General features: G+C 45.3%; 2 protein-coding genes across 7 annotated transcripts in view; one reads left to right on the top strand and one right to left on the bottom strand.

Annotated features, from left to right (window-relative positions):
• The window catches only part of gulp1b (GULP PTB domain containing engulfment adaptor 1b), a 23514-nt gene extending 6292 nt beyond the window's left edge, over positions 1-17222 (top strand). The window contains exons 2-12 of one of the 5 annotated variants that reach the window (XM_035527298.2): positions 4012-4106; positions 7583-7645; positions 10353-10414; positions 11198-11269; positions 12015-12113; positions 12272-12409; positions 12509-12625; positions 12881-12967; positions 14001-14136; positions 14328-14422; positions 16323-17222. In XM_035527298.2, the coding sequence (XP_035383191.1) occupies positions 7618-7645; positions 10353-10414; positions 11198-11269; positions 12015-12113; positions 12272-12409; positions 12509-12625; positions 12881-12967; positions 14001-14136; positions 14328-14422; positions 16323-16391 (903 nt within the window). In that variant the 5' untranslated portion in view covers positions 4012-4106; positions 7583-7617 and the 3' untranslated portion in view covers positions 16392-17222. The other 4 variants (XM_081710321.1, XM_035527291.2, XM_035527296.2 and 1 more) reach the window with 4 other exon arrangements.
• The window catches only part of col5a2b (collagen, type V, alpha 2b), a 21152-nt gene continuing 12637 nt past the window's right edge, over positions 17216-25730 (bottom strand). For both annotated transcript variants that reach the window (XM_081710319.1, XM_035527285.2), the window contains exons 30-55: positions 25629-25682; positions 25472-25525; positions 25035-25088; positions 24881-24925; positions 24695-24793; positions 24327-24434; positions 23937-23990; positions 23757-23810; positions 23560-23613; positions 23397-23450; positions 23195-23302; positions 22909-22962; positions 22769-22822; positions 22389-22550; positions 21904-22011; positions 21419-21526; positions 21271-21324; positions 20982-21089; positions 20826-20879; positions 20630-20737; positions 20452-20505; positions 20154-20261; positions 19681-19993; positions 18843-19030; positions 18392-18634; positions 17216-18039 (exon numbers count right to left, since the gene is read on the bottom strand). In XM_081710319.1, the coding sequence (XP_081566445.1) occupies positions 17893-18039; positions 18392-18634; positions 18843-19030; positions 19681-19993; positions 20154-20261; positions 20452-20505; positions 20630-20737; positions 20826-20879; positions 20982-21089; positions 21271-21324; positions 21419-21526; positions 21904-22011; positions 22389-22550; positions 22769-22822; positions 22909-22962; positions 23195-23302; positions 23397-23450; positions 23560-23613; positions 23757-23810; positions 23937-23990; positions 24327-24434; positions 24695-24793; positions 24881-24925; positions 25035-25088; positions 25472-25525; positions 25629-25682 (2601 nt within the window). In that variant the 3' untranslated portion in view covers positions 17216-17892. The remainder of the gene's footprint in view (positions 18040-18391; positions 18635-18842; positions 19031-19680; positions 19994-20153; positions 20262-20451; positions 20506-20629; positions 20738-20825; positions 20880-20981; positions 21090-21270; positions 21325-21418; positions 21527-21903; positions 22012-22388; positions 22551-22768; positions 22823-22908; positions 22963-23194; positions 23303-23396; positions 23451-23559; positions 23614-23756; positions 23811-23936; positions 23991-24326; positions 24435-24694; positions 24794-24880; positions 24926-25034; positions 25089-25471; positions 25526-25628; positions 25683-25730) is intronic.

Genomic DNA, 25730 nt, shown 5'->3' with positions numbered 1-25730 from the left:
AAATGGTATGTGGTGAAAAACTCAATCATTGTGGTCTACGCCACGCACGGGGTGTGCCACCTGGGCGTTCTCGTTGCTTCCAGAGCTATAGTTTCGCTCGTCAAGGCGTGAAATTGCGGGCTAAATTGCAGTCATATTTCCTGTGAGGTCTCTTAATTCTGCATTCATTTGCCGGTATCTTGAAGACACGTGTCTTGGTTCGTGCGTTCCGTTTTATGAGTAATGAATTCTCAGCCTTTGTGTTTTATCGGATGGTCAAACGAGGCCATGGGGGGGGGGGGGGGGATGTCTAATGAAAGAAACCAGTGCAGAAGACAGAGAGGCCAGCCGATGCAATGCCGTCGAGGCAGAGGTACAGCTGAAGCTTCCGGTGTTCCGCCGCATCCATCACGCGGGGAGCCCATTATGAAAATGAACGACCATTTGCACATCCGTATAGTCCGTAAAGTAGAGAACGCCACGCGCATTTTTCACTGTTGCATCGTGCCTTCTTATGCAAACCTAGACCATCGTTCACTGTGAGAGACCGACAGCCCACATGCTGGTACCTGTATAAATTAGGGTATTGTGAGCAGTACATTAAAGCTAAATAGAAGAGCTAACTAGGTATTGGCCTCTGATGAAAGTCCTGTTCAAAGCACTTGGAAGTACGAATTCCTATTTGGGAGTATGATTTCTTCAGAATTCTTGAAATGTGCTTTAAAGCTGACGTTCGGGTTTGAGTTCCAGTCCTGCTGTGGTCAACAATGCAGGGTAATAACGATGGGTAATTTAGGCTGTAGGGTCATGTAAATTTTAGCCATTGTATCACAGACAAGGGTCAGAGTTGTGTCCTAACAGTGTAGCCCTGGGTACAGTCTGTTTCCTGAGCCCCACTGGCACAATACCAGGTGCTTCGCTACCTGGGCAGGAGGAGGCCCCCTGCAAACACACACACACACACACACACACACACCCCCGCATGTCTGCAGAAAAGAGCCCTATGCCAACAGTTTCAGCTTAGCCAGAACATTCCCAGCCTCCCGTAGTGGTGCTATCGTGTGTTTCCTGAGCCAGCATGGTCTCCAGTGGTGCACAGGAAATAATGTGGCATTGTTGGGAAAAGTGCACTGTGTGTGTGTGTGTGTGTGTGTGTTTGTGTGTGTGAGGCCCCCACGCTGTTTGTGCTGGCCCAAGTTTGTTGTGCTTCTTCTGAACATTCAGTAAACAAGAAGAAAAAGTGAATGTAAAATATCAATCACTGTTCTGCTTATTGTGTGTACAGCAGAAGCACAAGTTTGAGTTAGTTGAAGTCATGGCTAAATAAAAACTTTATTTGTGTGTGTGTAACCAGGGCTATGTTTGTTGTCTGTGTGGTATTAGTTTCAAGGATTTGTTGTCCACCCATAAAATGCTTATTTTAATGGAAATGCGCTTAGAATTAACTACCAAATTATGACATTTCGTAATGGAATTATTCTTAAGAAATACAGTATTACTGATCAGCAAGCAGGATTATGAAACCCACCGAGCCTGGCGTTAACCCAGTCTCACACACACACACACAGACACACACACACACACACACACACACACACACAGCTGCTGGCTTGGTTTCAGTAGTTGCACAAGCTGAAATGGATGGCTGTAATTTCTCTGCTATTAAATTCCTGACAGAGTCCATTTAGCATTAAGGTATGATGGATGATACGGACGAGGGTGATGAGACTGCCCTGTCCGTTTCAAATTTAACTCCCCCTCCATAAACCGCGCGTTCAAAACAACACTTCCCACTTTGCAACGCGAGGACCGAATCTCATAAACTGAGATTATGAAACAAATCTGAAAGTTCAAGTGCTTTTTTTCCTTCTTGAATCCACAACATCTGTCCTCACGAGGAGCGTAACGCGCAGCACACGTTCACGTTTTCAATCCTGCGAGGATTCGGAGTGGAACTCAGCCACGATGCTCTGGAGTTCTGGGGAGCGGTTCAGCCAGATGAGCAGTTTTTCATTATTCAGTGTGGTAATGCCAAAAGCCTTTTATTATTTAGCGCAGTGAATTATGAATTTGCTGCCATTTGCTTTAGTGATGCAGGTCCTTTTGCAGACAGGATGGGTGGGAGCACACAACGTTTAGGCCCCTGAGTCTTAAATTTCATCATGAAGTCACTGTCAAATGAATATAATGTCTAAGCGAATCATTTTCTTCAGCCATTTATTAAGTCACACCTAATTTTAATGCAAAAAAAGAGCACAGAAGAAGACAGGCGTAGCTTTCATACAAGGACACACTCTTGGAGATGAAGAAAGAGAAAAGACCTCATCTGTTATTTTGACGACAAGCTGTTATTGGGTAAAGACGCTACATTTAACCAAAGGCACTGTTGTTAAGGCTCCATTGCTTAACGGATCGTGTGGAGCTTCACTGTTCTCAGACAGACTGGTGCTCTGCTTCTGGGGACACACCAGTTCTTTAGCATCACCTTTTTTTTGTTGTTGTACTATTTTTATTTTTGATGCTCTTGTTCAGAACAGATGAATTTGCAGACGTATTGCACCATCTCAGCTCCGATTTAGAACACAGCAGGGCCCTTTTGTCTGTAGAAACAATGTCGCAGTGGCGTTTGTTTGTTTACTTGTTTTCCCGTGTTGATCCGCTCAGCTACAGGGTTGCGGCGCCACTGTGCCACCCTGCCTGGCGCTTCTCCAAGCATGCAGACCTCAGACAGCAGCAGAATAAGTGGCACTGTGCCATTTCTACATCAATTCAATTTGGCTGGGCGTGGAAACCCGCTCGGCCCGTTCCGTCGGATCCCCTTCTCTGTTCGAGACGGCATCGCACCGCCCCATTCTCATCACTCCTTTATACGCATTTCTTATAAACTCTGCGCTCGAGCAAAGCACCCAAACTACCCAAGCGTTTTACGGTTTGTCTGACAGCCCACACAACAAAGACAAACACAGATGAGTGCGACGTGGGGTGTCAGGACTGCTAAATCGTGTATCGTCGTGTTTGTTTTCTCTCTGAAGGCCTCATTAAAGCTCGAGCGCTGTAGGCCTCGCGAGCGTCTCTTTGCCCTAGCAGGCAGGCCACATCCCAGCTGGGTACAGTTACAGGTACCTTCCTCTCCACGTGTCCTTTCAATAATATGCAAGAGAAGGGAAACAGGACACGTTTATTTCGGCCGCCCTTGGACTCACACTGTGGAGGGAAAGTGACAAACCCACTGGCTCGGGAACGGACAGATGACAGCGAGACTTGGGCACGTTTGAAGTGAAGTGGACATCCGCGGAGCTGTGTGAGGGCCGCGTCCTTATCACGCAGAAACAGGCCCGAAGATTACGGGGAAGTTATTCAAACGGATTTTAGCTCAGAACGGGCACTCCCGCCATCACCGCCCAAAGATTTATGGACCTGCCTCGTTATTCGCCAGCGATTTGTCTTGCCAAGAAGGTGAGGCAGTGCCCCTATGATCCGCGTGCTGCTGATACATTTTGTATAAGGGCTTCATTCTTCTGCCTGATTACCAGAACACAAGAATGTTCACTTCATTAGTACCCAGTCAGTATACATGAGTCATGCATCATTGCTTGAATACAGGTCAAGTCTTCTAAGTAAACAGCACCACTGATCAATGTCTACCACTGTGTCTTTGCTGACATAATTATATCCTGCTGTATAGCCAGATGAGCTGTGCATTGTGTGTCTTTTATATGGAAATGCCATTCAATGTAAAACCATAGAGAGAGAGCGAGATCTCAGTTGAAAATATATATTTGTCAATTAGAATAACATTAAATTACTTGCTTATAACAGTAATTGGTCACTTCAATGAAAGTTTGTTATGAATATATTGATAACGCTGACCTTAAAGGGGATTTGACCCAGTGTTTCTCTAATGGGTCCACCACAGGACAGCAGAACATGAAAACTAGAGCCAGTGCATCTGCATATTCCACATTTAGTCATTCCCCATGCGCCGCTGTGTTCTAATTGGTTTTCCTAACTGTCCGTTTAATGAGATTACAGGCACCGTGAAGCATGTCATCACCCCGCCTCTGAACCCCGTATATGTGGAAAACTCTGGCCCGCCTTCTTAGCTGGAAAGGAGCACGGATGAAATGGTGTGTCAGTAGTTCTTGTTTATACCTGTTCATGTATTGCTGGTCATTGCATAAAGCTGCACAAACATCACCAATGCTTTGAAAATTAATTGCACTTTTCAATGAATCTAAGCAAATTAATTAATTGCTGGTTTTTCTCCTAATTTCCATGATTTCAAATGATTTCATTCACCTGTTGCAACTGACAGGAGCACGCGAGAGCACTTAATATGCGGACACGTGAGATGATGTGCCTCACGACAAACGTGGCGCAAGCAAGAATGCTACACACTTCCATGTGGCTCGTGGTTCCCCAGAAATGAGCTCCACCGACTGGAAATCCAGATCGCTTGTGAAACGCTAAGCGGTGCTCGGCTGGTTTGATCAAATCGAGCTCAGCTTTTAACGGGACGGCAGTGCGCGTGAGGCAAATGTGCGCAGCCATCCTCGGTCTGCGAGCGGTGAGCGTCACTCATGGCACACAGACTCCGTGTGTGACTTAGTGACTTATTTTAGCCCTGGCCCATCAGGATTGCGGGCTTGTCAGCTTTTTTAATAAGCTATCCGTCACCCTTGCGCACATACCTCTGGGCTGTTTTGTGTGGCACACGACTGGATTTTAGGGGACATTGCAAAAGTCATTACAGGACATGCAGCCCAGAATATTAAAACCAGACGGAAAGGTGATACAGGACATTCACTGGAGCAAAACTGGGGTCATGTTCATTCATCTGGAGGCTTTAAAATCTAATAATAAATATGCGTTCTGCTTGTTGCGATTACGGTTGCAATTGCGGCATTTCCGTGATTGGCTGATGAGCCACAGTATAATTAGTGCATGTCCAATACACGCTTGCAGTATTAGAATATTTAAATTGAGGTCCATGTTTGGCTCTCACCAGACCTTGTTCCGGTAATCCCTGTGTGGAGTGTTGGGGTCAGCAGGGCCCCTCTGGTTATGCAGCACCCCAACACACCAAACTGCGATGCTCAGGGTAATTTATGCTAATACAGCTCTTCTGTGCGATCGGACTAAGTGTTGGCTTTCGCTCCAAACACACACTCAGCCCTGTGCCCCGTTCCCATCACCAGTTCACTGGTTGTCCTTCCTTCGTGGGTACTAACCACTGTGCACTGGGAACACCCCATGAGACCCGGCGTTTTGGAGACGCTCGGACCCAGTCTGGCCACCACAATTTGGTCCTTGCCAGAAATACTCATGCTCGCTGATTTTATGGATTCCAACACATCAGCTTCAAGAACCGACGGTTTACTACTTAAAGGACTGTAGTGTAAAAAACTCCATCTGTTTGCCACAATGTCAAAGAATTTTAGTCAAGCAGGTTGTGGCGTGATTATTGTTCTGAGTACCAGGGCAAAAGTCTTGCAGTCTTGCCTTCGGATGCTGGTGTGTGCTGTATGTTGCAGTAAAAGATTTGTAGGTTTGTATTTAGGGCACGTGAGTCATCTCTGTTCAGGACACCCCGAGACAGGGGCATGCATGCGCGTGACACGCGTTGATATTCACGAAGCGGCACGCAATCGCAGCACCGCGCGATTTAAATTCCCGATTTAAATGTGGTGGAGTTGTGTTTGATCCGAAAGACGATTGAACTGGGGTTGGTTTTTTCAGCCGCCCGGTTTTCGAGTCCAACTTTGAAACGACCCCGTCAAGGTTGCTCTGCGCTTTCCACGTTTCTTCCGCGCGCGGAACGTAATTAAATGGACATTACGTTACACTGCACACGTTCCTCGCGACTCCGCGCTCTGTTTAACCATGCAAAAGCCTCGCTTGCCCGGCAGCTCGCGACGATAAGTCCCACCGTAACGCTCTTTGACGAGACACTTAAGTAAAAGTACATTTTGATGGTCTGAAATGGACCGCCGGTACTGGAGGCGCGTCAATAACCGTTATTCTCCACCGCCGAGGACATCGATCTCCACGGAATAACTGTCCCGGTCCAACCGTGCGCCGTTAGGTCTCCTTTCTTCTCCACTGGGCTCTTCACACGGATGGGTATGTTCCACCTGAAGGCTACAGACTCGACGCTTGCTTTTAACATTTTCTTTCCCTGCTTTTATTAAACGTTGTTTGATAAACGCAACATAAGAGGTCACAAAAGACATTAACGAGGAGACAAAAGGAAAGATATTCGCAGGCAGCGTCAACTGAGCAAACAAATGGGATGAAAGTCAAAAGAGACAATTAAATCTGATTTGAAATCTTTGCCAAAGTTAGAAGCGGACGAAAAAGAGTCCCAAAAAAAAAACAACAATAGAAAAAACAAGGAAAGAAACTAAATAAATAGGCGTGTCTTTATAACCAGGAATTCTGAGAATAGAGTGCTTTAAAAACAACATCATTAAAAACTGTAATCCAGGCTAAATCCAAGATAAAACTGTTATTTGTCTCTTTAAATAGCATGTTTTCAAATACTGCAGACTTTTATACAGTAAGAGCTTGCTGACAGCTGCCTGGCCGATGCAACAACACTGGGTGAGAAACCAGTCTCAGCATTGCCAAGGCAGATCTTGGTGGTGGCTTGCTAATAATGCATACTGTTTTGGAAGGAGCAGCACTTCAAACACACACTTCACAACACAGGAGTCGAGTTACAAAACGGCAGGTTTAGTCGCAACAGCAGTCTGTGGTCATGACAGCAGTGTTCCTTTTCACCGGTCACTGCTGAGTTTCTTGGCATGCTGTCGTGTCAGGGCTTTCAGCGCACCTGGTTAAAGGTAAGTATCAAGTGCACAAGGGGTCCCTCTGACATGTCTATTTGAGAGCGATCTCAATCTTGCAGTGGTAAATTCAGGCTGAGTGCTCTTAATCTGTGTTAGATGATGTGCACACTGGCATAAAGCAAAGGTTGTCATTTCCACCTCTTCCCTATCAGTGTGACGAGTGTTCTGGTTGTGGGCAGATTTCAGTGTTTAAGAGGGAAAAAAAAAGAAGACCCTACTGGGCAGGAACCAGGAAGGCCACTGTGTCAGGGTCATGTCTGTAACCCACTGGGACTTCTGCATCTTCAAACTGCCTCTCTCTTCTGTGGCAGAACCTACTATTATAAGATATACATGACACTTTTATCCAAAGCAATTTACAATCATGACTGACTACAGGAGCTCAGCAGTGGTGGGGCTCGAACCAGTAACCTTCCAATTACTGGTCAAGTACCTTAACCACTGAGCTAAGTCATGTATCCTGACTTATTAAGATTAAGTTAATTCATTCTGTCACTTTACCTGCCGGCCTGAAATGTTCTCAGTGTCCATGACGTCACTTATAAAGTCTCCGATCCGTGCTTTATTCTTGTTGCATTCACTGGAATTGCAGGAATCGCATTTTCTGTTGCAAGTCTGTCTGCAGGGCCGATTCAATTGCACTGCATCAATTAAACAAGCTGTTGATATAGTTCATTTTGGCCACTGATGCAATCAAGATAGGTTACTCCTCTTTTACAGTCTCGCTCTCTCTCTCTCTCTCTCTCCCTCAGGTGGACCCTCCCCAGATCATCTCAGCCTCTTCACAATGAACAAAGCCTTCGGCAGGAAGAGGGGTAGGAAATTAGCCAACCGTTTGATTGACACCTCCAGCCAGTTGATAATCCTTCTCTTCCACCGGGTTCGGCACTTCCCCGAGACACACATGCCGAGGGCCGCCCTGTTGACTCTGCACTGGCCATGACCGGAGCCGCTGTCGAAATTCCGAGCAGGAAGTGAGCTGTCAGGGACCCGCGCTGACTAAACGGGAGTGCGGAGAGTGCCAACGCCATGCATTTCTCCCCCACAGCGCCCAGCGGTGCTTGGCCTAGATAAAAGCCAGGCCCAACACTTCACAGATCCGTCAGAGAATCGCCACAGTGTGTAATTTAGTGCAGGCATGATGTGTGACCGGGCCCTGGGCCTGTTGAAGCTCTTACAAACGAGGGGTGTCTGCCCCCAGCCAGCACCGGGGCTTTGGATTCTTTTAATCATTTTTATGTCCCCCTGCTAAGACAATAAACCATTTCCTTCCAAACAGTGCGAAAAACAGCACTGAAATGAAGCCCTCACCTAAAATGACCCCGCAAAAGCTATGATTTCACCGCGTCTCAGGCGAGGCAGATTTATTAGCATGATAACTTGCTACAAAAGTCATAAAATGTCATTCCAAATCCCTTTAGCAGCCTTTTCCTGGGTTTCCTTTCTTAGTCTCGGACAAATTAAAACAAGACGGATGGGATGTCTGGAATCCTAGTCATGCCCGTTCCTTCAGGCGGGCGGCTCACAGCCTGCGCAAAGCCTGTCTTGCAGACTGATGTTATATTAATGGTGGCGGCCTCTACACCTATCTGTCGAGTCTGCCCACGCTAGCTGGAGGTTATCTCCTGCTCCGGTCTCTCCTGGAGGCGGGTCGGAATAGCTCCTGGATCCTGTTGGGATTCTCTGCTCGGCAGAAAGTCCTTAGTTTCAGCGTGCGCGCCCTCGCTCGTGCAGAAGAAGATAATGATTCCTTAACAAGGTTGGTTTTTGCTGAGAGTCGCATGTTGTATCGCTTTATTGACATGTGCGACACCTGAAATCAGTGGATCGGGTGAAACTTTGTGTTGAAACGCCTGAATGTCCTGAACTTAATAACCATTCAGGTTTGTGTTGCTGAACACACTTTGGAATGTCATCTTTTATGTGAAAGGGTGGTATGTTGGTTGAACATCCAGGAAATGATTACTTGTAACTTTTGACTTTTACATGACAAAAATCCGACATTACTTAAGAAATACGCATGAGGCCTGTTTTTTTGTTAATGGTTTAATAAGTAATATAAATGACCTTCTGATCTCACAAACAGACAAGAAGGTTGCAGTTCAGAAACATTTAACTATTTCTACAATAATTTGTTTAATTCCTTCTGGAAATCATGAGTGCCAAAATACGGGGGAACTCCACGTGCCAACGCTTCCACCTTCCTGACCAAAGATCAGTTTGCAACTCCTCATACCTGTAGCATGCTCACCAATCTGGACCACTGAGTGTTTTGCATTCAGGTATGATTAGTGATGATCAGTGTTTCTCTCTGTGCCTAATGGCCATAATAGAGCAACTCTTTTACTCAAGAGAGGAAAAAAAGTCACCCAGTAGCCCTGTAACCTTTCTCCGGGCAACACAAATTCTACTGCGCAGGTCTCATGTGTCCTAAAACATCCACACCGCCCAACGTTGGACGTGGGCGATGCCTAAAAAGCATCTGTGTTGTTGTTGAGCAATTGATTTGCTGGTAACGTAATCGCAGTAGCGGTATGCCGCTATAATCGGTTGTGTTTTCCCTGCTTGGACAGTTTCGTTTAGTGCCCGGGTGATTTTATGTGCTTTCTTGTTTTATTGCCGTCGACTCCGAGTGAGAGTGCGCCGTGGTCCCGTCAGTCCCCTTGACCGTACTGCTTTAACTGCAGTGCTCGGGCCAGATGGAAACTGCACTAACAGACGGGTCTGTGACAGCCAGAGAAGGGGGTTCTATCGGCTCTCTGATTGAGGTGTCAAATAAACAGTGTTCTTGTCGAGCACTTCATTTTACAAAGAGCTGTTTTTGGACAGTGTTGTGGCGTTGCTCTGTGACTCTAGGGAACACTTTCTCTCTCTCCCTCTCTCTCCCCACGTCCCTCTCTAAACCAAGCCTGCTGACTCAGGTCAACACAGTGGCCACAGTCCACCCACATGCCGTTCATCAGTGTACGTTTTCCCCTCCCATACGGAGAGGTGCGGGGGAAGCAGCGAGCGCATGCGCGACATGTTTGTCCCCCTGCGCACTGGCAACAGCAGCACACCCCAGATACTTACTGCATGGGCAGAGCAAGATTTATACCTTATAAAGATACACTACACACTTCCTCCCTGAGGAGGGTTGGACTACAAAGCAAAGTCATTAGAAAACGGTGTTGAATAAAGCAGGTTTTCCAGCTTTCTGGACTGATGATGGTAAAAAAACAAATTCCTCAGGCTGACAATAAGCACATGACTGCTCATAAACGGAGAAAATCAACTCTGCAGTGATGTTGAAAATGTCAGCATAAGCCATATTTTTTGCTAATGCTGGCAGATCGGTATGAAGGATGACTTTCAGTCATGTGTAAGTCTCTGCCTATAAACACCACAGCTAGTGTTCCACTTCCTGTATTTTGGGCCAAAATGCTTGCACTATATATATATATATATATATATATATATAAAGTGGCACTACAAGTTGTATTACTTTATTTTTCAACTTGATCTCTTTGTGGTTTTTTGCAGATAAACCCAGCATGCATAACCCCGAAGTCCTCGTCCAGCACCACGTGACCTACAGCGCTAAGGTGGTGTAAGGGTGGAGTAAGATGGTGTAAGGGTGGAGTAGGACGGTGTAAAGAGCTGTAAGGGTGGTGGAATAGGGTGGAGTAAGGTGGTGTAAGGGTGGAGTATTGCTCTCTCTCTGTCTCTGTTATGAGCTCTGTGTGGTGTGCATTCGGCTCATTACAGAAAAATCAGTATCAAACTGATTAAACTTTTATTACAATCACACTGTAATACATCAACCTGAGCGATTTAGTCTAGACTCAGCAGTGCGAACCTTGAACAGTTCTTGCCATAGAAAGGAATACACACACATGCACTTCTATCACCTTACTGTGCTGCTGTGTGACATTGTATATATTCTATACAGTGCAGTATAGAGTACTGTACAATGCACTTACTGTGTGTGTGTGCCTGTGTGCCTATAAATACAGGTATTCTATAAAGTATACCATTTGTTCATAGCAGATTTACAAAAGATGCGCAGATGCTTCATTTGCTCTTAACGAGGATGATGTTAAATGCTTAACGAGGATGATGTTAAATGCTTAACGAGGATGATGTTAAGTGCTTAACGAGGATGATGTTGAGATCTTATGGGGGGTTAATGGCTGGAGCAGCTTAAAGACCCCTTCAGCACCCTCCTCTTCCTCACTGCCTGCACAACTCGCATGATTTCCCCTCCCCTTCTGAACAGAAACGTAAACACATATGGGCATTGAGGTCCTCTACAGTAATGAAGTAGTAAGATTTGGAAATGTATTGAAATGTTTTTTCTTTGTGTGTGTGTCTATTTGTTCATGCAGTTTTTGGGAATCACAGAGGTCGACCAACCAAAAGGCACAGATGTTGTTCGCATAGCTGTAAGAAAACTGAAGGTATGTGTGAGAGAGAAAGAGAGAGAGAGAGAGAGAGAGAGAGAGAGAAAACCACACATTATTCACTGAATTTACAGAACATAAATATTTGCTGACTGTTTTTTTAATGTTCCCAAGTGTGAAGCTGTAATTTCCACACTAATTAAAAATCAATCTTCAGACATTTTAACGGGCAAGTTCATTTTAATCTTCTAGCCCCTACCAAATCTTAACCCTAGGAATGTGGATAAAAGTGCAGCTTTAGTTGACTGAAGTTCCACAGGTCTTGGCTCTGATTATAATGAGGTTTTATCACCTTAACCTGACATGCCCTCGGGGCAGTTTTTCTGATAATGTGGATTTTCAGACAGTGATAAAAGAGATTCACCTTTTCAGCTAATAAAGTGGGTAAAATTCAACACCTGAACTAGAAGGCTCTGATTGGAATTTAAATCCTGATTATACTAATAATTTATTGTAAAACTGATGTGTATTTTTAAACTGATGTAAATCATGTTGACGTTTACTTAGTCCATATCCAATTAAAACTGCTCATTTTATTAGACAAACGTTTGGTTCTTCAAATATATTGGACGACGCACAAATTTATGATGATTTTTTTATGATGGTTTTCTGAATTTTTGTTGCCCTCTAGTGGCCCTCTAGCATCATTGACTGTTATGGACTGTCCTGTTGAAACAACACGTAATGATGGGATTGGTTGGTTGGTTGGTTGGTTTGTTTGTTTGTTCGTGTTTTCCCCCAGTTCCAAAGCCACATTAGAAAGTCAGAGGGGGAAAAAATTCCCAAAGTTGAGTTACAAATCTCTATATATGGAGTGAAAATACTGGATCCAAAAACAAAGGTAACCAGTAACGGCCCTTGCACACAGACCTACTGCATAGTTTATGTTAGTAATATATAGTACATTGTTATATTAGTCTTATAGGGTTAATACTGTCACGATGTTCCGGGTGTAAAGACCCCACAGGTGTCTGTAATCTCACTCCTCGTGCTCTTCAGGATATCCTGCACAACAGCCAGCTACACCGAATGTCGTTCTGCGCTGACGACAAAACCGACGAGCGAATCTTCGCATACATCTGCACGGAGCTCAACACCAAAAAGCACCTGTGCTACGTGTTCGACAGTGAGAAATGCGTACGTCTGTGTCGCCACCGTAACAACGCCCGTTAACGGCGATGCACTGTACACGCGCTCCTGTTATTAACCGCCCCTGTGGGCGATTGGCTGTCTCAGGCGGAGGAGATCACGGTCGCTATCGGGCAGGCGTTTGACCTGGCATATACAAAGTTCCTGGAGTCTGGAGGGAAGGACGTGGAAACGAGACAACAGATAGGCAACTTCCAGAAGCGGGTGAGATGAAGACTTGGCACGCGCGTTTCCTAACTAACTGCACGAATGCAAATCCAAAACCACAAGAATTAATTACTACTACTGTACATATGTGTGAATTTGTGTCTATGAAAAGAAGTGTTTTGACTACAATTACAGTTTCAATTACAAGCAGTTGTAAACATGAATTTGATTAGTTTTTGTTAAATAGATGTGCATTATCAAGGATAGGACATTTTATGGAAAAAATATTTTTTGTTGTTGTTGCTATTTTAGATTCAGGACTTGGAAATGGAAAACTCAAAGCTCAAAAAGCAACTTCAGGAACTGGAAGATCAACTGTTGAGCACCCAGGCATCACCAGTAGGCCCACATCAGATTATTTAGAAGATTTGTTAATTTGTTGAATTATTAAATGTATAGAAGACCCAACTACTAACTGCACATCCTTTTGACCTTTCTAAAGAATGTTTAGCACTTTTATTCTGTAGTAAACAAGGTCAGTTGTCTCACTGTGTCTCTTCTGTCTGCTTCTGCTTCGTGTACCATGTTGTCTCCCGATTTCTGTTCCACACTTCTGTAACTGACACGCCTGGTGTGTTCTGTTCTTTTGTAACTGCAGCTGTTACGTGTTGACTCACCTGGTGTGTTCTGTTCTTTTGTAACTGCAGCTGTTACGTGTTGACTCACCTGGTGTGTTCTGTTCTTTTGTAACTGCAGCTGTTACGTGTTGACTCACCTGGTGTGTTCTGTTCTTTTGTAACTGCAGCTGTTACGTGTTGACTCACCTGGTGTGTTCCGTTCTTTTGTAACTGCAGCTGTTACATGTTGACTCACCTGGTGTGGCGCATCTGCTGCAGAGGCCCTCTCCTTCCAGCTGTGGAGATGATGTCACCTCCGTGTCCTCTCTAGAGATTTCCTCTGTCACACTAACACCTGTCAGTTCACCTGAATCCAACCAGTCGGCAGACCTGTTAACCCCACCTCCCGCTAAGCCCGCCCACTTTCAGATGTTGAATGAACTCAGTATTCCTCGACCTCGTGTAAAAGTGTTTTTCTGCTTGGCTGTTAAGTGTTTGATTCACATGTATTAACTGTATTAACAATATATGTATTAACAATATATGAGCCAATGGTATAATGAATATACCATGAACAATGTATGTGTGTGTGTGTGTGTGTGTGTGTGTGTGTGTGTGTTTCTATATATATATATATATATATATATATATATATATATATATATATATATATATATATATATATATATATATATATATATATGTGTATGTGTGTGTATATATAATGTGTATGTGTGTGTATATATAATGTGTATATGCTTTTTCTATTGTTTACAATGTACGGTATAACATAAGGATCTTGCCCATGTTCTCAGGCCGGGAGCATCCCAGCGAGAGTGCCCTCTACAGACATATTTGACATGGTGCCATTCACGCCCACGTCTCCTGTGTCAAGGATACCGATCTGTAATGTGACTCTGCCTCTTCCCTTGCTGTCCCCCAAAAACAGAGGTGGGTCCCCATCATTCAGACACACACACGCAGGAAAAGATGCTCCTCAATAAACAATGAGTGCAGATTTCCACAAATAGGTCCCATTTATCAGACTGCACCTGCCCGTGCGCCCGAAGCAGGTGTGAAACAAAGCGTGATGGTTGTTGTAATGTCTAATAAACTTAGTCATGGCCCTCACTGCTCCCCAGGTGTGGATCTGTTTGGCGCGGAGCCCTTTGACCCGTTCATCTGCGGCTTCGCTGACTACACACCTGACATCCAGTCCAAGCTGGACGAGATACAGGTGGGCTCGTCACACTGCGCTCAGAAGAGCGACAGCGTCGCACAGAGCAGGCTCTCCACAAGAGTTCAGTTAGCCCGTTCACAGCTGTGGAGATGTGCTGGTGATGGTCGCTGCATAGAAATGGCTTTTCAGTGGAGGTAGACATAAGAGCCAAGCTCTTCAGTGGAGGTAGATATAAGAGCCAAGCTCTTCAGTGGAGGTAGATATAAGAGCCAAGCTCTTCAGTGGAGGTAGACATGAGAGCCAAGCTCTTCAGTGGAGGTAGACATGAGAGCCAAGCTCTTCAGTGGAGGTAGACATGAGAGCCAAGCTCTTCAGTGGAGGTAGACATGAGAGCCAAGCTCTTCAGTGGAGGTAGACATGAGAGCCAAGCTCTTCAGTGGAGGTAGACATGAGAGCCAAGCTCTTCAGTGGAGGTAGACATGAGAGCCAAGCTCTTCAGTGGAGGTAGACATGAGAGCCAAGCTCTTCAGTGGAGGTAGACATGAGAGCCAAGCTCTTCAGTGGAGGTAGACATGAGAGCCAAGCTCTTCAGTGGAGGTAGACATGAGAGCCAAGCTCACCCTTAGATCAGCTTGAGTCGATTCTTCAGACAAATGTTTTGGCGCGATGTGTGTAAAGATGACTTTTAAAATATGCAGCCCTGACACTTTGAAGTGGGATGAAGACAGCAATCCTAATCTAGGGAAGAGGGAAATATCAGGCACGTGTGTTCATCACAGACTCCAGACATTTTTTTTCAAAAACAGGCCAACGGTGTTAGTAGATCAAATAGATCATGCAGGCAACAGCCACTTGACTAAGTCTCTCTGGATGTGCACACCTTTCAACTTTTAATATCCCCTAATGTAGAATTATTCATGAATATTAAGGAGGTTCTGGGTCTAAGACCACTCAGGCTGTTATCTCCTGAGAATGGCATTTATATGCAGCATCAGTAAATTTAGAAGCGAATATTAAATGACCTCCCACTCTATCGCTCTTTCTTTCTCTCTTTCTTTCTCTCTTTCTCACTCTCTTATTCCCTTTCCCTCACCTCCTGCTCTCCCCTCCCACACAGCGGCAGAGATGGTTCGTAAAGTGTTCATAAACCCCCCCACCCCACTAATCACACACATCACATCCTCTTCTCCTTCATGATGTGAGGTGCTTGGTGGGTTTAATAGAAGCGCATTTGCAACTGCGACAGGACGCACCCGCTGCGATGACACAGCCCGTCGATATTGCCCTGCATGGCGACGTTTCCATGTTGCACGAGTGTGCTGCGCTTGGCGTGCTGTGAAGCATGGTATACATCGAGACAGCCAAGGGCCGTGCACACCCGAGTGTTTGAGCACGTTTCAGTTGTGCCGTCCTCGTTAGACCCGCAGCGAGACGTGTCTGCGGGAGCCGGCGACCCGCCGGCAGGACGAAATTGCATGTGAACGTTTCAGTTGCAGTGCACACTTATTTGGTCCACCTGGCCCCACTGTGACATGTGCATGCCTTCAGGGTTTGGGCCCTCGTGTGTTGTAATGAAGACCTCATTTCCTTCATGAGTTAAACTAGACCTAGTTCTCCATGATAATGAACACACAAAGTGTGTAAAAAAAAAAAAAAAAAAAAGTAAAACAAATTACAGATTCAGAATACAAGAAACATATGAAACCAACTCTGTTAATTTACCATAAACACACTGGTGCAGCTTAAGATATAAAATCCATCTCTTTAGATTTTAATTTTCATCCTGTAATTATACACCCAATGTGATAAACTCAATTTCTTTGGATAAATTTTATTCATGTGCTTGTTGAATAAATTTCCATATCATTATCATGCCCAGTCCATATCACAGCAGTTGTAGCTGCTAACAGCGTTTGCTGCGGTCTCGCCGCTCCGGTACTGTGTTTTACTCTATTAGGAAGGGTTCCAGATGGGTCTGACTTTGGAGGGCACCATATTTTCCACGGATCAAGCAGACAGATACTGATGTCCAAGACCATGTCTGTGTGGACATCTAAACTTCTAACAACGTTGGAGAGCTTCTATTTACATTTGACAAAGCCATGGGACAGGTTGTTTCTATTTTTATACTGTATATAATCAGACTACAGAGATTTTCCATATAATTTTACTGATGATCATTGTTTGTATTATCTGAATGTTACAGTTAAGGAATTGTTGAGACTCATACCAAGACTTAGAACTGAATTCACTGAAAGTACTGTTTCCAGCGTACAAGCCCACACATGCTTTTGGCTTCAGGGGTGATTGCCAGAAAACTGGGTTCCAGCTTCTTGAGAAGTCCTGGAAACTATAAAGGGTTGCCCTGGAAACTGCTAGGGGTTGCCCTGGAAACTACCAGGGCTTGTAACAGTGGGAAGCTCCACAAGATTTTAGTGTTAATTTTTAGATGGATTTTTCTCTTTTTCACAGAGACATTTGCATTTTCTCTCATACTACTACTGACGTGTGCGCATACAGTAATTAGTGCAGATGTCTTTTTGCTTTATAATGTGTTCAATATTATATTCAGTAAATACTCACTGATCATTAAATATTTTTATCTTTACCAAAGATATTCACTTTTAAAGTGTTTTAAAAAAAATATATTGCTACACTTGATAGTTTTCAATAAGTATTGATTTGCGTTGTATTTGATATGCCATGTATTAAATTTGCTTTTAATATTCTTAAGCCATCTGGATCCTGATATGAAGATTAATATATTCTGATGGAAAAACAAAAATAGTGATGTCATGATAAGCATGTGTATATAAAAGATTATATCACAAATTAATACAATCATTCTTTAATGAAACACTGTGTTCAGAGAAAGTTTAAAAAAGACCTATTAATGTTCACGTGTAAATTAATTCTCAGTCAAATGGTTCCTTACTGACCGAAGCACCATCTCTCGGAGGTAGCACATATGAAGTTTACACAATGGTCCAATTTTGCAGTTTTGTTTTCCTCTCCAGCGAAAGATTGTTGGGAGCAGCCAGGGAAGAGGTGTAGAGGTCTCATGTGAGAGTCCTTTATAACTGCATTTAAAATTATTTGTAGTTCCTGTTAGTATCAAATTACTCTGTGAAGCACCTTTTTGCAACTTAAAGTGGAATTTGATGACTGTGATAAAATCAAACAGAGGGTGTTATTGTGGCCCTGACATTAAAATGTAATACTCATCTGTACTTTTTCAACTAGAAAACATACTAATTTATTAATATTACACAACAGTGCATGGGGCACATGATTTATGATCAAGGCATATATAAATTAACAGGTCCATATAGTCTCTCAAATATTCATCTGTCCCAAGCTAGCGGAATTCCGTAATAAAGAACAATAGTGTGGGTGTTGGTATACTACTGTGGCTCATCGATCTGGACGCGCTGGCAGAGAGCTGAAGTCCTAAGATTGGGCTGTGCAGTGTCCACATGTGGGGCCACAAGGATGGGCCCAGTGGGGGCCCTCTGTCCTCAGGGGCCTCATGAGAAACACACTAGGCCAATGTCGATGCCAAACTCCTGGTGCGCACCGCCCACGTCCACTGGAGCCATGTCCACAATGGGCAGCCTCGACGGCTTCTGGGTACGATACTGGAAGACGGTCTTGCCCCACTCGCCGTTGGATTTCTGAGGGAAGGAGACAGGAGAAAAGGACAGAATGAGTGCAAGTGTAGGTGCACAGGCAGGATTTGTGAATGAAAATATATAGCCCTACACGTGACTACGGTCATGCTCTGGGTCCGTTACTATATATGTAAAAAAACAAAATTAAAAATTTTAAGTTTGGCACAGTTTCTTAATTGTGATGGACTGAACTTAAAAGTTGGACATATTTCTAAGTTCTCAAAGAAACAAAGATTATAATTCATGACTGACATAGTACCAACTCAAATGAACAATTCTTATTTCTCAGAAAAGTCAGGAGCATCATTTGACTCATGACGGGCAACACATTTTCGCTGGAGAGCCGTCCCCTCACCGAGCAGCTGTCCTCGCTGACGGTGTACTTCAGGCGGTTGTTGCTGTATGCTTTGATCTCCTGCCCGTCAGCGGACTTGAGGATGACGGACTTCTTTAGGTTGCTGCTTTTCTCGTCCATGTAGGCCACACTGTTCTTGCAGTGGTAGGTGATGTTCTGGGATGCCTCTTCGGAGAGGAGACGCAGGAAACGCAGCTGGATGGCCACCGTGTTGACAGACGCCTCTTTGCTCCCGTAGGCGAACTGGAAGGGACAGTTCATGTGTGGCATTGTGAGGCGAAGGAATTACGTGAAATACCGAGAGAAGGTTGAATGACTAGTGCAGAGTATCTCAGGGCAGACAAGTGAATGAAAAATAACATTTTAATCACTTTGATGAAATAAAAATGTGTTTTATTTGCTAGTTTGAAAACGGTAGCGTCCGGTAGTTTGAGCATTAGGGTGCACCAACCTTCATTCCTCTATTCATGGTGGCCCCAAACCAGACAGGTTTCGGCGTACTGGAGCGGGAAATCCACCAGGTCTTGCGGGGGACACTGGCAGGTTGGGCAGGTAGGCACGTCTCCCCTGTCTCCATGTTGCAGTGCACCTGGACGGCATCGTTGGGACTTCCCTCGTTAGGGTCCACCCAGTAATCACCTGCAGGGTCAAGAGTTCCAGAAGTGATCGTGCGTTCACACACACAGGAGTTCACATCTGTTCACATGGGAGTCCTGTATCCAGAGATTTTTATTTAACCTTTTTTGGTGCTTCTTAAGGAAAACTAACCCACGATTGGAATCAGAGAACAAGACGAAATAGATCCTGTCCTCACAAATGCTAAGTTACTCCATCTAAAACTGCACAACTCCTACGTCTGATGAAGTGGCAAACAACAGCTTTGTACATCCTCTTCACAGGCTTGATGTTATTCTGCAGTGTGGAGAGCAAAACCAAATACGTCACCCAGGACACGTGAAAAAAAGCTGCAACATCTTGAACTGCTGCTCATGCAGTGACAGAGGTGCTGGACCACAGTTCATATATGATATTAGCCATGACTGCCTGACTTTCTGTAAATTCACAAAGTCCCAACTCAACAGCGAATTGGAGCACTTATCAGCAACCTGCTAATTGCTAATCAGCTCATCTCATATCAGCTCAGCTCATCTTGCCTGAGCTCATCTCAGCTCATCTTGGCCTCATCGCAAATCATCTCAGCTCATCTCAAATCATCTCAGGTCAGCTCAGCTCATCTCATCTCAGCAAGTCTCCACCCCTACAGAGTGCTCCCCAGCCTTGCTCCTCACCGCTCCTCTTTAGTGGATAGTACTGCTTCAGGTCCAGGCAGGTCCGTGCCGGGTGCTGGCGGCGTCCGTCAGGACTGCGAATGCCATCCAGCTGGCCGCCCAGGGCCTTCAGTGAGGCGTGGACACCGCCGTCTGAGTGGATCACACCCGAGGTTTTCCCAGGCCTCGCTTCGTCCTCGTTAAACTCCGGAGGGGGCGGGGCCTCAGGCTCGCCATAGTAGTTGAGCATCGCGCCAAAAAGGTCATCCACAGCAGCTGTAGGGGGGCCAGGCGCACCAGGGGGACCTGGGGGTCCGGGTTCTCCTGGAGGTCCCTTAACAGAGAAATAAAGATTAGGACTGAATGACACTTCCTTAAACTTACATCGCTAACAAAACAAAAGGTTTTGCTCATTGTTTGCTCCTTGTTCATGTCCCTGGGTGAGGTCATTTTTTTGCTGACATTTCTAAGAAGAAGTTACTCTTGCTTCTCACCTCCGGTCCGATGTCTCCGGGAGCACCCCGAGTTCCAGGTGACCCCATTGGTCCTGGAAGTCCCATGATACCTTCTTTTCCAGTAGGCCCAACAGGTCCTGGAAGTCCCTAAATACAACACAGAATTTCAAGCCTTCACTGAATGGAGGTAACTCCTACAACATTTGTGTACTATTTATAAAATGCAGCAGAGCTCAACTGAACACTAACACTATATTATAAATTTTTTAGCCTTCCTATGTAACTAATAAGAGTCTCCTGATATTGTTAGTAATGTGAATCACAGTAGGGAACTTACTCTTTGGCCACTTGGCCCAATGATTCCTCTTGCACCTGCATCTCCTGTAACTCCCTGTGTGCAGAGGTTGGTGTAAGCATCTAACAGGCAGCATCATCACCTCTGATCATCATTGGCGTGATCCTCATCACTACTGATCTTCTTTCAGCGAGATGCAGTGTCACCATCTTGTACTTACCGTTGTTCCTGGGAGGCCTTGCAATCCAGTGAACCCGCGGTGACCTTTCTGACCTCTCTCACCAGAGTCTCCTTTATCTCCTTTGTCTCCGAGAGGTCCTTGAGGTCCCTGAGGTCAATCAGACAGTAATCTATCAAATGCACTCCCATAACCGTTTATACAAATGCAGTATATGAAGTTAAGGCAGCTATGCAACCTTCTTTCCTCGGGTGCCTGGCTGGCCAGCTGAGCCATGAGGACCCCTTGAACCCTGTAACCAAGACATCCATTAGCTCAGAAACCACTCTAGAATATATACACACCGTATTGAGTGGTAAAAATTGACAAACGCTGCACAGGTCGATTAACTCACCTGATCTCCTCTGAGTCCTGGACCTCCAGGAGTTCCCACCGGTCCAGGAGGTCCTGCAGCACCCTGGGCTCCTGCCAGACCCTCGGCACCAGGATTTCCTCTGTTGCCCTGAAAACACACATCCACCAGTTTATCCTCAGGCTTGTGTTTGGCATAAATGCCAGTACAGATGGAGAATTAACTCCAGAAAAGGAGTTTCAAAAACCAGTCAGCATTGATTTGCTACTTTTTTTTTTTTCAACAGATGACTTGCTTTGACTTGTGCTGATTTACATCAGGTCTCACTTACTCTGATTCCAATTGTACCGTCAGCACCAGGGATTCCATCTGCTCCTGTAAGACCCTTGCAATAAAGGCGAAAGACAATGTAAATATGAAAATATGAGGCATTTCAAACAACCTCACTGAGCAGACCGTCTCAGACTGACAGTTCAGACCTCTGGGCCAGCATCTCCTCGAGGTCCAGTTGTTCCAGGCAGTCCAATGGGGCCTGTAGCTCCTTTGACTCCCTGAGGTCCTGCAAGGCCTGGCTTCCCAGGTGCTCCCTGGAGGAGGAGTCATAAGTGTGAGCGCAGGTATATGCTCAAAATAGTGAAGAAGGCACTGAACATTGAAATGAAGATTAAAAATAAAAAACTTTATGTAAATTTTACTGATTTAATTCTTGGCTGGGAGTGGGAGTGATCTGAGCTTTGAACTGAAAGCTCTCTGCCTCCAATGATCTTCAAATGCCAATAAATAACAGCATACTCATTAAGCTAATAACCATCTGTCTTGACAGCAAAGAAAAGTATCCACTTAATGACTCATCAAGTGATGAATTTCTTATAGAATTACATAATTGCATAACTGCATCTCTCACTAGTAGCTGCACGTTAGCGTGAACCTGTAGTTGGAGTTCTGTAGTGGTGGCCATACTTACAGCAGGACCAGGGAGGCCCTCCATCCCACGCTCTCCTCTCATTCCTGGCAGACCCACCAATCCTCTTTGTCCTGAGGTTCCCACAGGTCCTGGAGGCCCAGCAGGGCCCTGAGCAATTTCAAAAGGTGGATTAAAAAGAGCACCCAATTCCAATCCTGGAGGACCCCAGGTTTAATATTTCTTGGTTTTGCCACACTCCTTGTCCAGCTCAGTTAACTTAGGTAAAGCAAGATTTACTGAATTTGGGGGCATTTGGTTGGATCTGTGCAGTAAAGGCACTTTTAACATTCTGAACTTGAACCATGTGACTAGTGTTACATTTTAAATCCTTCATGCCACAACCCAAAGCCAAACACCACATATCGTGTCTCAGTTTAGGCACTTACAAACTACATTGCATACAGCAACCAATTCAGACTGACATTGCAAAAATAAAGACTGATCTTAATATTGGTGACTGCATCTGTGTGGAACTTGGATATTACCGGTAGTCCATCTTCTCCAGAATCGCCTTTATCTCCAGGGCTTCCAGCAGGTCCAGGGTTCCCACGCTCCCCTTGATGTCCAGTCACTCCTGGATCTCCTCGCAGTCCAGGTGGACCTTCCTTTCCTGGGGTACCTTGTGGCCCAGGCTCCCCAACTGGACCCTGGCCAAAATGTGTTGCCCACGTAACATTCAGCCATGTCCTGCTTCAATTTACTGAAGTGAACATGTTATTAAGCAACCACAATGAATTATTCAGTAGCTCCCCTGAAACCAATATGTCACTTATGCCTTTACAAGAGTGAAAGAATGAATGTCTAGACCCTTCCATAAGGGCTTTAATGACAAACACATTAAGGTTTCAATCTATCAAGAACTCACAACCAAGCCAGGTGGGCCTACTCCTCCTGGAGACCCTGGGAAGCCACTGGGGCCCTGAAGGTACATAGAGAAACAGCCCAGGCTGAGCATGAAAGAACACACTGATGGTCATGTTCAGGAGAGGTTCGTCTGAGACTTACAGCAGCCCCCTGAGTGCCTCTGCCTCCTTTTAGCCCAGATACACCAGTCGCACCCTGAAGAACAATGGGACATTTATTCATTACCAGTTTCATCTGCATAGCATAGACTGTCATAATAAATTGTTCCCTATGAAGGTCATATGACTAGTGTGTGTGTGTGTTATATATATGAACCTCTGTCTGAAACATCCTGGATGCCCCAACTGGGATTTAAACCAGGAACCCTCACTTGTCACTGCAATATGGGAGCAAGGATAAAGCCTTCCATGTACGTCTACTCACACACCTGAGGACCTGGTTTTCCAGCTGTTCCCTGTGGGCCCGGGGACCCTGTGTCACCTTTCACCCCTGGCTCTCCTGTCTCACCTTTGACACCAGGTTGACCATCAGGACCCTGCCAAAGGAATACAATACAGTATGTAGTTGACTAAAGTAGCGATGGATGGATGGCTGGATGGATGGCTGGATGGATGGATGGAAATACTCACAGGCGGCCCAGCAAAACCAGCTGGACCAGTGGGACCAGGCTCACCAGAAGAACCCTGACATACAGAACAAGGGGAAACACAAAGTCATCCCATCAACAACGTTCCATCAGTAACCTGGCAGGTGGGACATTCTCTCTGGGTGTGTAAGACACATCATACTCACTGCCATCGCTCTGGAACCTGCAGGTCCAGGGGGCCCTCTAGGACCTGACTCTCCCTGAAACCAAAACACAAGAGGTCTGCTCAATAAGCACTGGCTTCTTCTATAAGGCCAAAGTACGGACCGATGGAAACCTATAAGGTTTATTTACTAACAATAGCAAACAAGCATAAATAAATGGCTAAACAGGTCTTTCTTGCCTTTTCTCCAGATGGCCCAGCTGGTCCTGTTGGTCCGGTTGGTCCAGGGAGACCCTGCAAAAAACAGATGCGTTTTACCATTGTTCTTTCCCCACAGGAGTTTGGAGCAAAGTGTTTAGAAAGCGACAGCTGTCCCACTACAATATTTGCTATGCATAATAATTCATCCATATGACTCACTCGAGGGCCATCGTTACCAGCAGTTCCCTCAGCTCCTTTCTCACCAACTGAACCCTGGAACAAGAAGACACAGGGGCTCTGAAACCACACAGCAGCATATGGAACAAGCATTTTTGATGGTTGGATATTTCATATAGCCATGATTTCCAAAATCCATAGTGTATCAGTTTTTTGTTTTTTTTTAAATAAAATTGGACGTGTCGTAGCTATCATCAGTATTCGCTTTTACGTCTTCATCCAAGCCTCTCGTTCAGACTGTCTCACGTCACAGACACCCTTCATCATTTCACCAACTTTCTGTTTCTCGGCTGCATCACTTGGCTTTTTATTCCTGCAAAATTTAGTGGCAGTTCGATGCATCTCATCACACACACATGCAGTCATACTCACCCGTTCTCCTTTTGGTCCTGCGGGGCCAGGGATCCCTCTCTCTCCAGGCATCCCCTGTAGGCCAGGGGGACCGGGCTCCCCTATCACCCCCGCCAGTCCTGAGTTACCCTGTAGGACACGAGCAGCACACGTTTACTGGGCCAGGACACAAACCTCTCAAACACCATCATTCATGTGTGGTGTCTTCACATTTAGAATACTGCCGTCCAAAATGAGGTGCAGTCAGGGCATGTCTGCACGTGGTGGTGCAATCGCCCCTATTGGAGCTGTCTGTCAAATTGAAATGCGTAGCTAGTACAGATCAAACATAAGGTAGAGGCAGACAATGCCTTTCATATGCTTGATAGGGGATGGTGGAAGTGAATGACCTTTGGTCCATCATGGCCAGGGCTCCCCTGACTGCCTTTGGACCCAGGGAGGCCATTTGGACCTGGGTCTCCTCTTTCTCCAGGGGTCCCACGTTCACCCTACAGGGCAAGTAAAGAGGCCGTAAGAGGTATAATACAGTACATAGTATATGGTGTTCTGTTTTGACCAATGTAACATGAACTTACTCTAGGACCAGTTTGGCCAGCAGAGCCTGCTTCTCCATGGACACCCTGAACGGAGAATAATGCCACAGTAGAACAGTTAATATACACCTCACACAGCAAAACCATAAGTTTCCTGATGGTGTGGCAGATGGGTTAAAAAACATGGTACACTCACCTCATCACCTGGTTTGCCTGACTCTCCAGGTGGGCCTGGGGGTCCAGGTAAACCCTGAAATGTAAGATGTTACAGATACCTGGTTAAGTTTCAAAATAACAAAATAACTATTCTCTGACAGTCAGTTGAGGCTACAAGACTTGGCAAGTTTCATGATGAGATTATCACTAATCAGCTATGCTAAGCAGTGCTAACCAATCAAGTCCTTAGTCAACTTCCTCAGAGTGCCCATAGCTTATTGACTATAAGCTCCTTTTTAAAATGTACATGTATGTGCACATAGTTTCAAAAGCCATGGACTCACTACCCAAAGAGAAGATCAAGACACACAAGCCTTCACTCATGAAGAATTCAGCTTCATTTATCAATAGAGGACTATCAGTAAAAGACCCCACATCTGTCCCCGTGTGTGTCAGCGTTTGGTTTATTTTACACACCTGAAAACCTGTCAGACCAGGAGGACCTTGTTCTCCTCTCTTTCCTGCTACACCCTGAAAACAAAACATGCGGGTAAACGGATTACAGATGCAGATCTAATGTGCGACACTCCAGATGAGTCAGTGATCCATTCGTGATGCATCTGAGAACGCTCACAGGCGGTCCGGTGGCCCCTGCAGGACCCTCCTCTCCGTCCTTCCCACTGGGCCCCTGGGAAAATGACATATAGCTCCGTCTCATGCCATAAAGACTACAACT

Source organism: Electrophorus electricus, chromosome 3 (assembly GCF_041902795.1).
Source record: "Electrophorus electricus isolate QZ-2024a chromosome 3, ASM4190279v1, whole genome shotgun sequence".
Classification (NCBI taxonomy): domain Eukaryota; kingdom Metazoa; phylum Chordata; class Actinopteri; order Gymnotiformes; family Gymnotidae; genus Electrophorus; species Electrophorus electricus.
The sequence above is the reverse complement of the archived record's forward strand: the minus strand, read 5'-3'. Positions and strand labels throughout refer to the sequence as shown.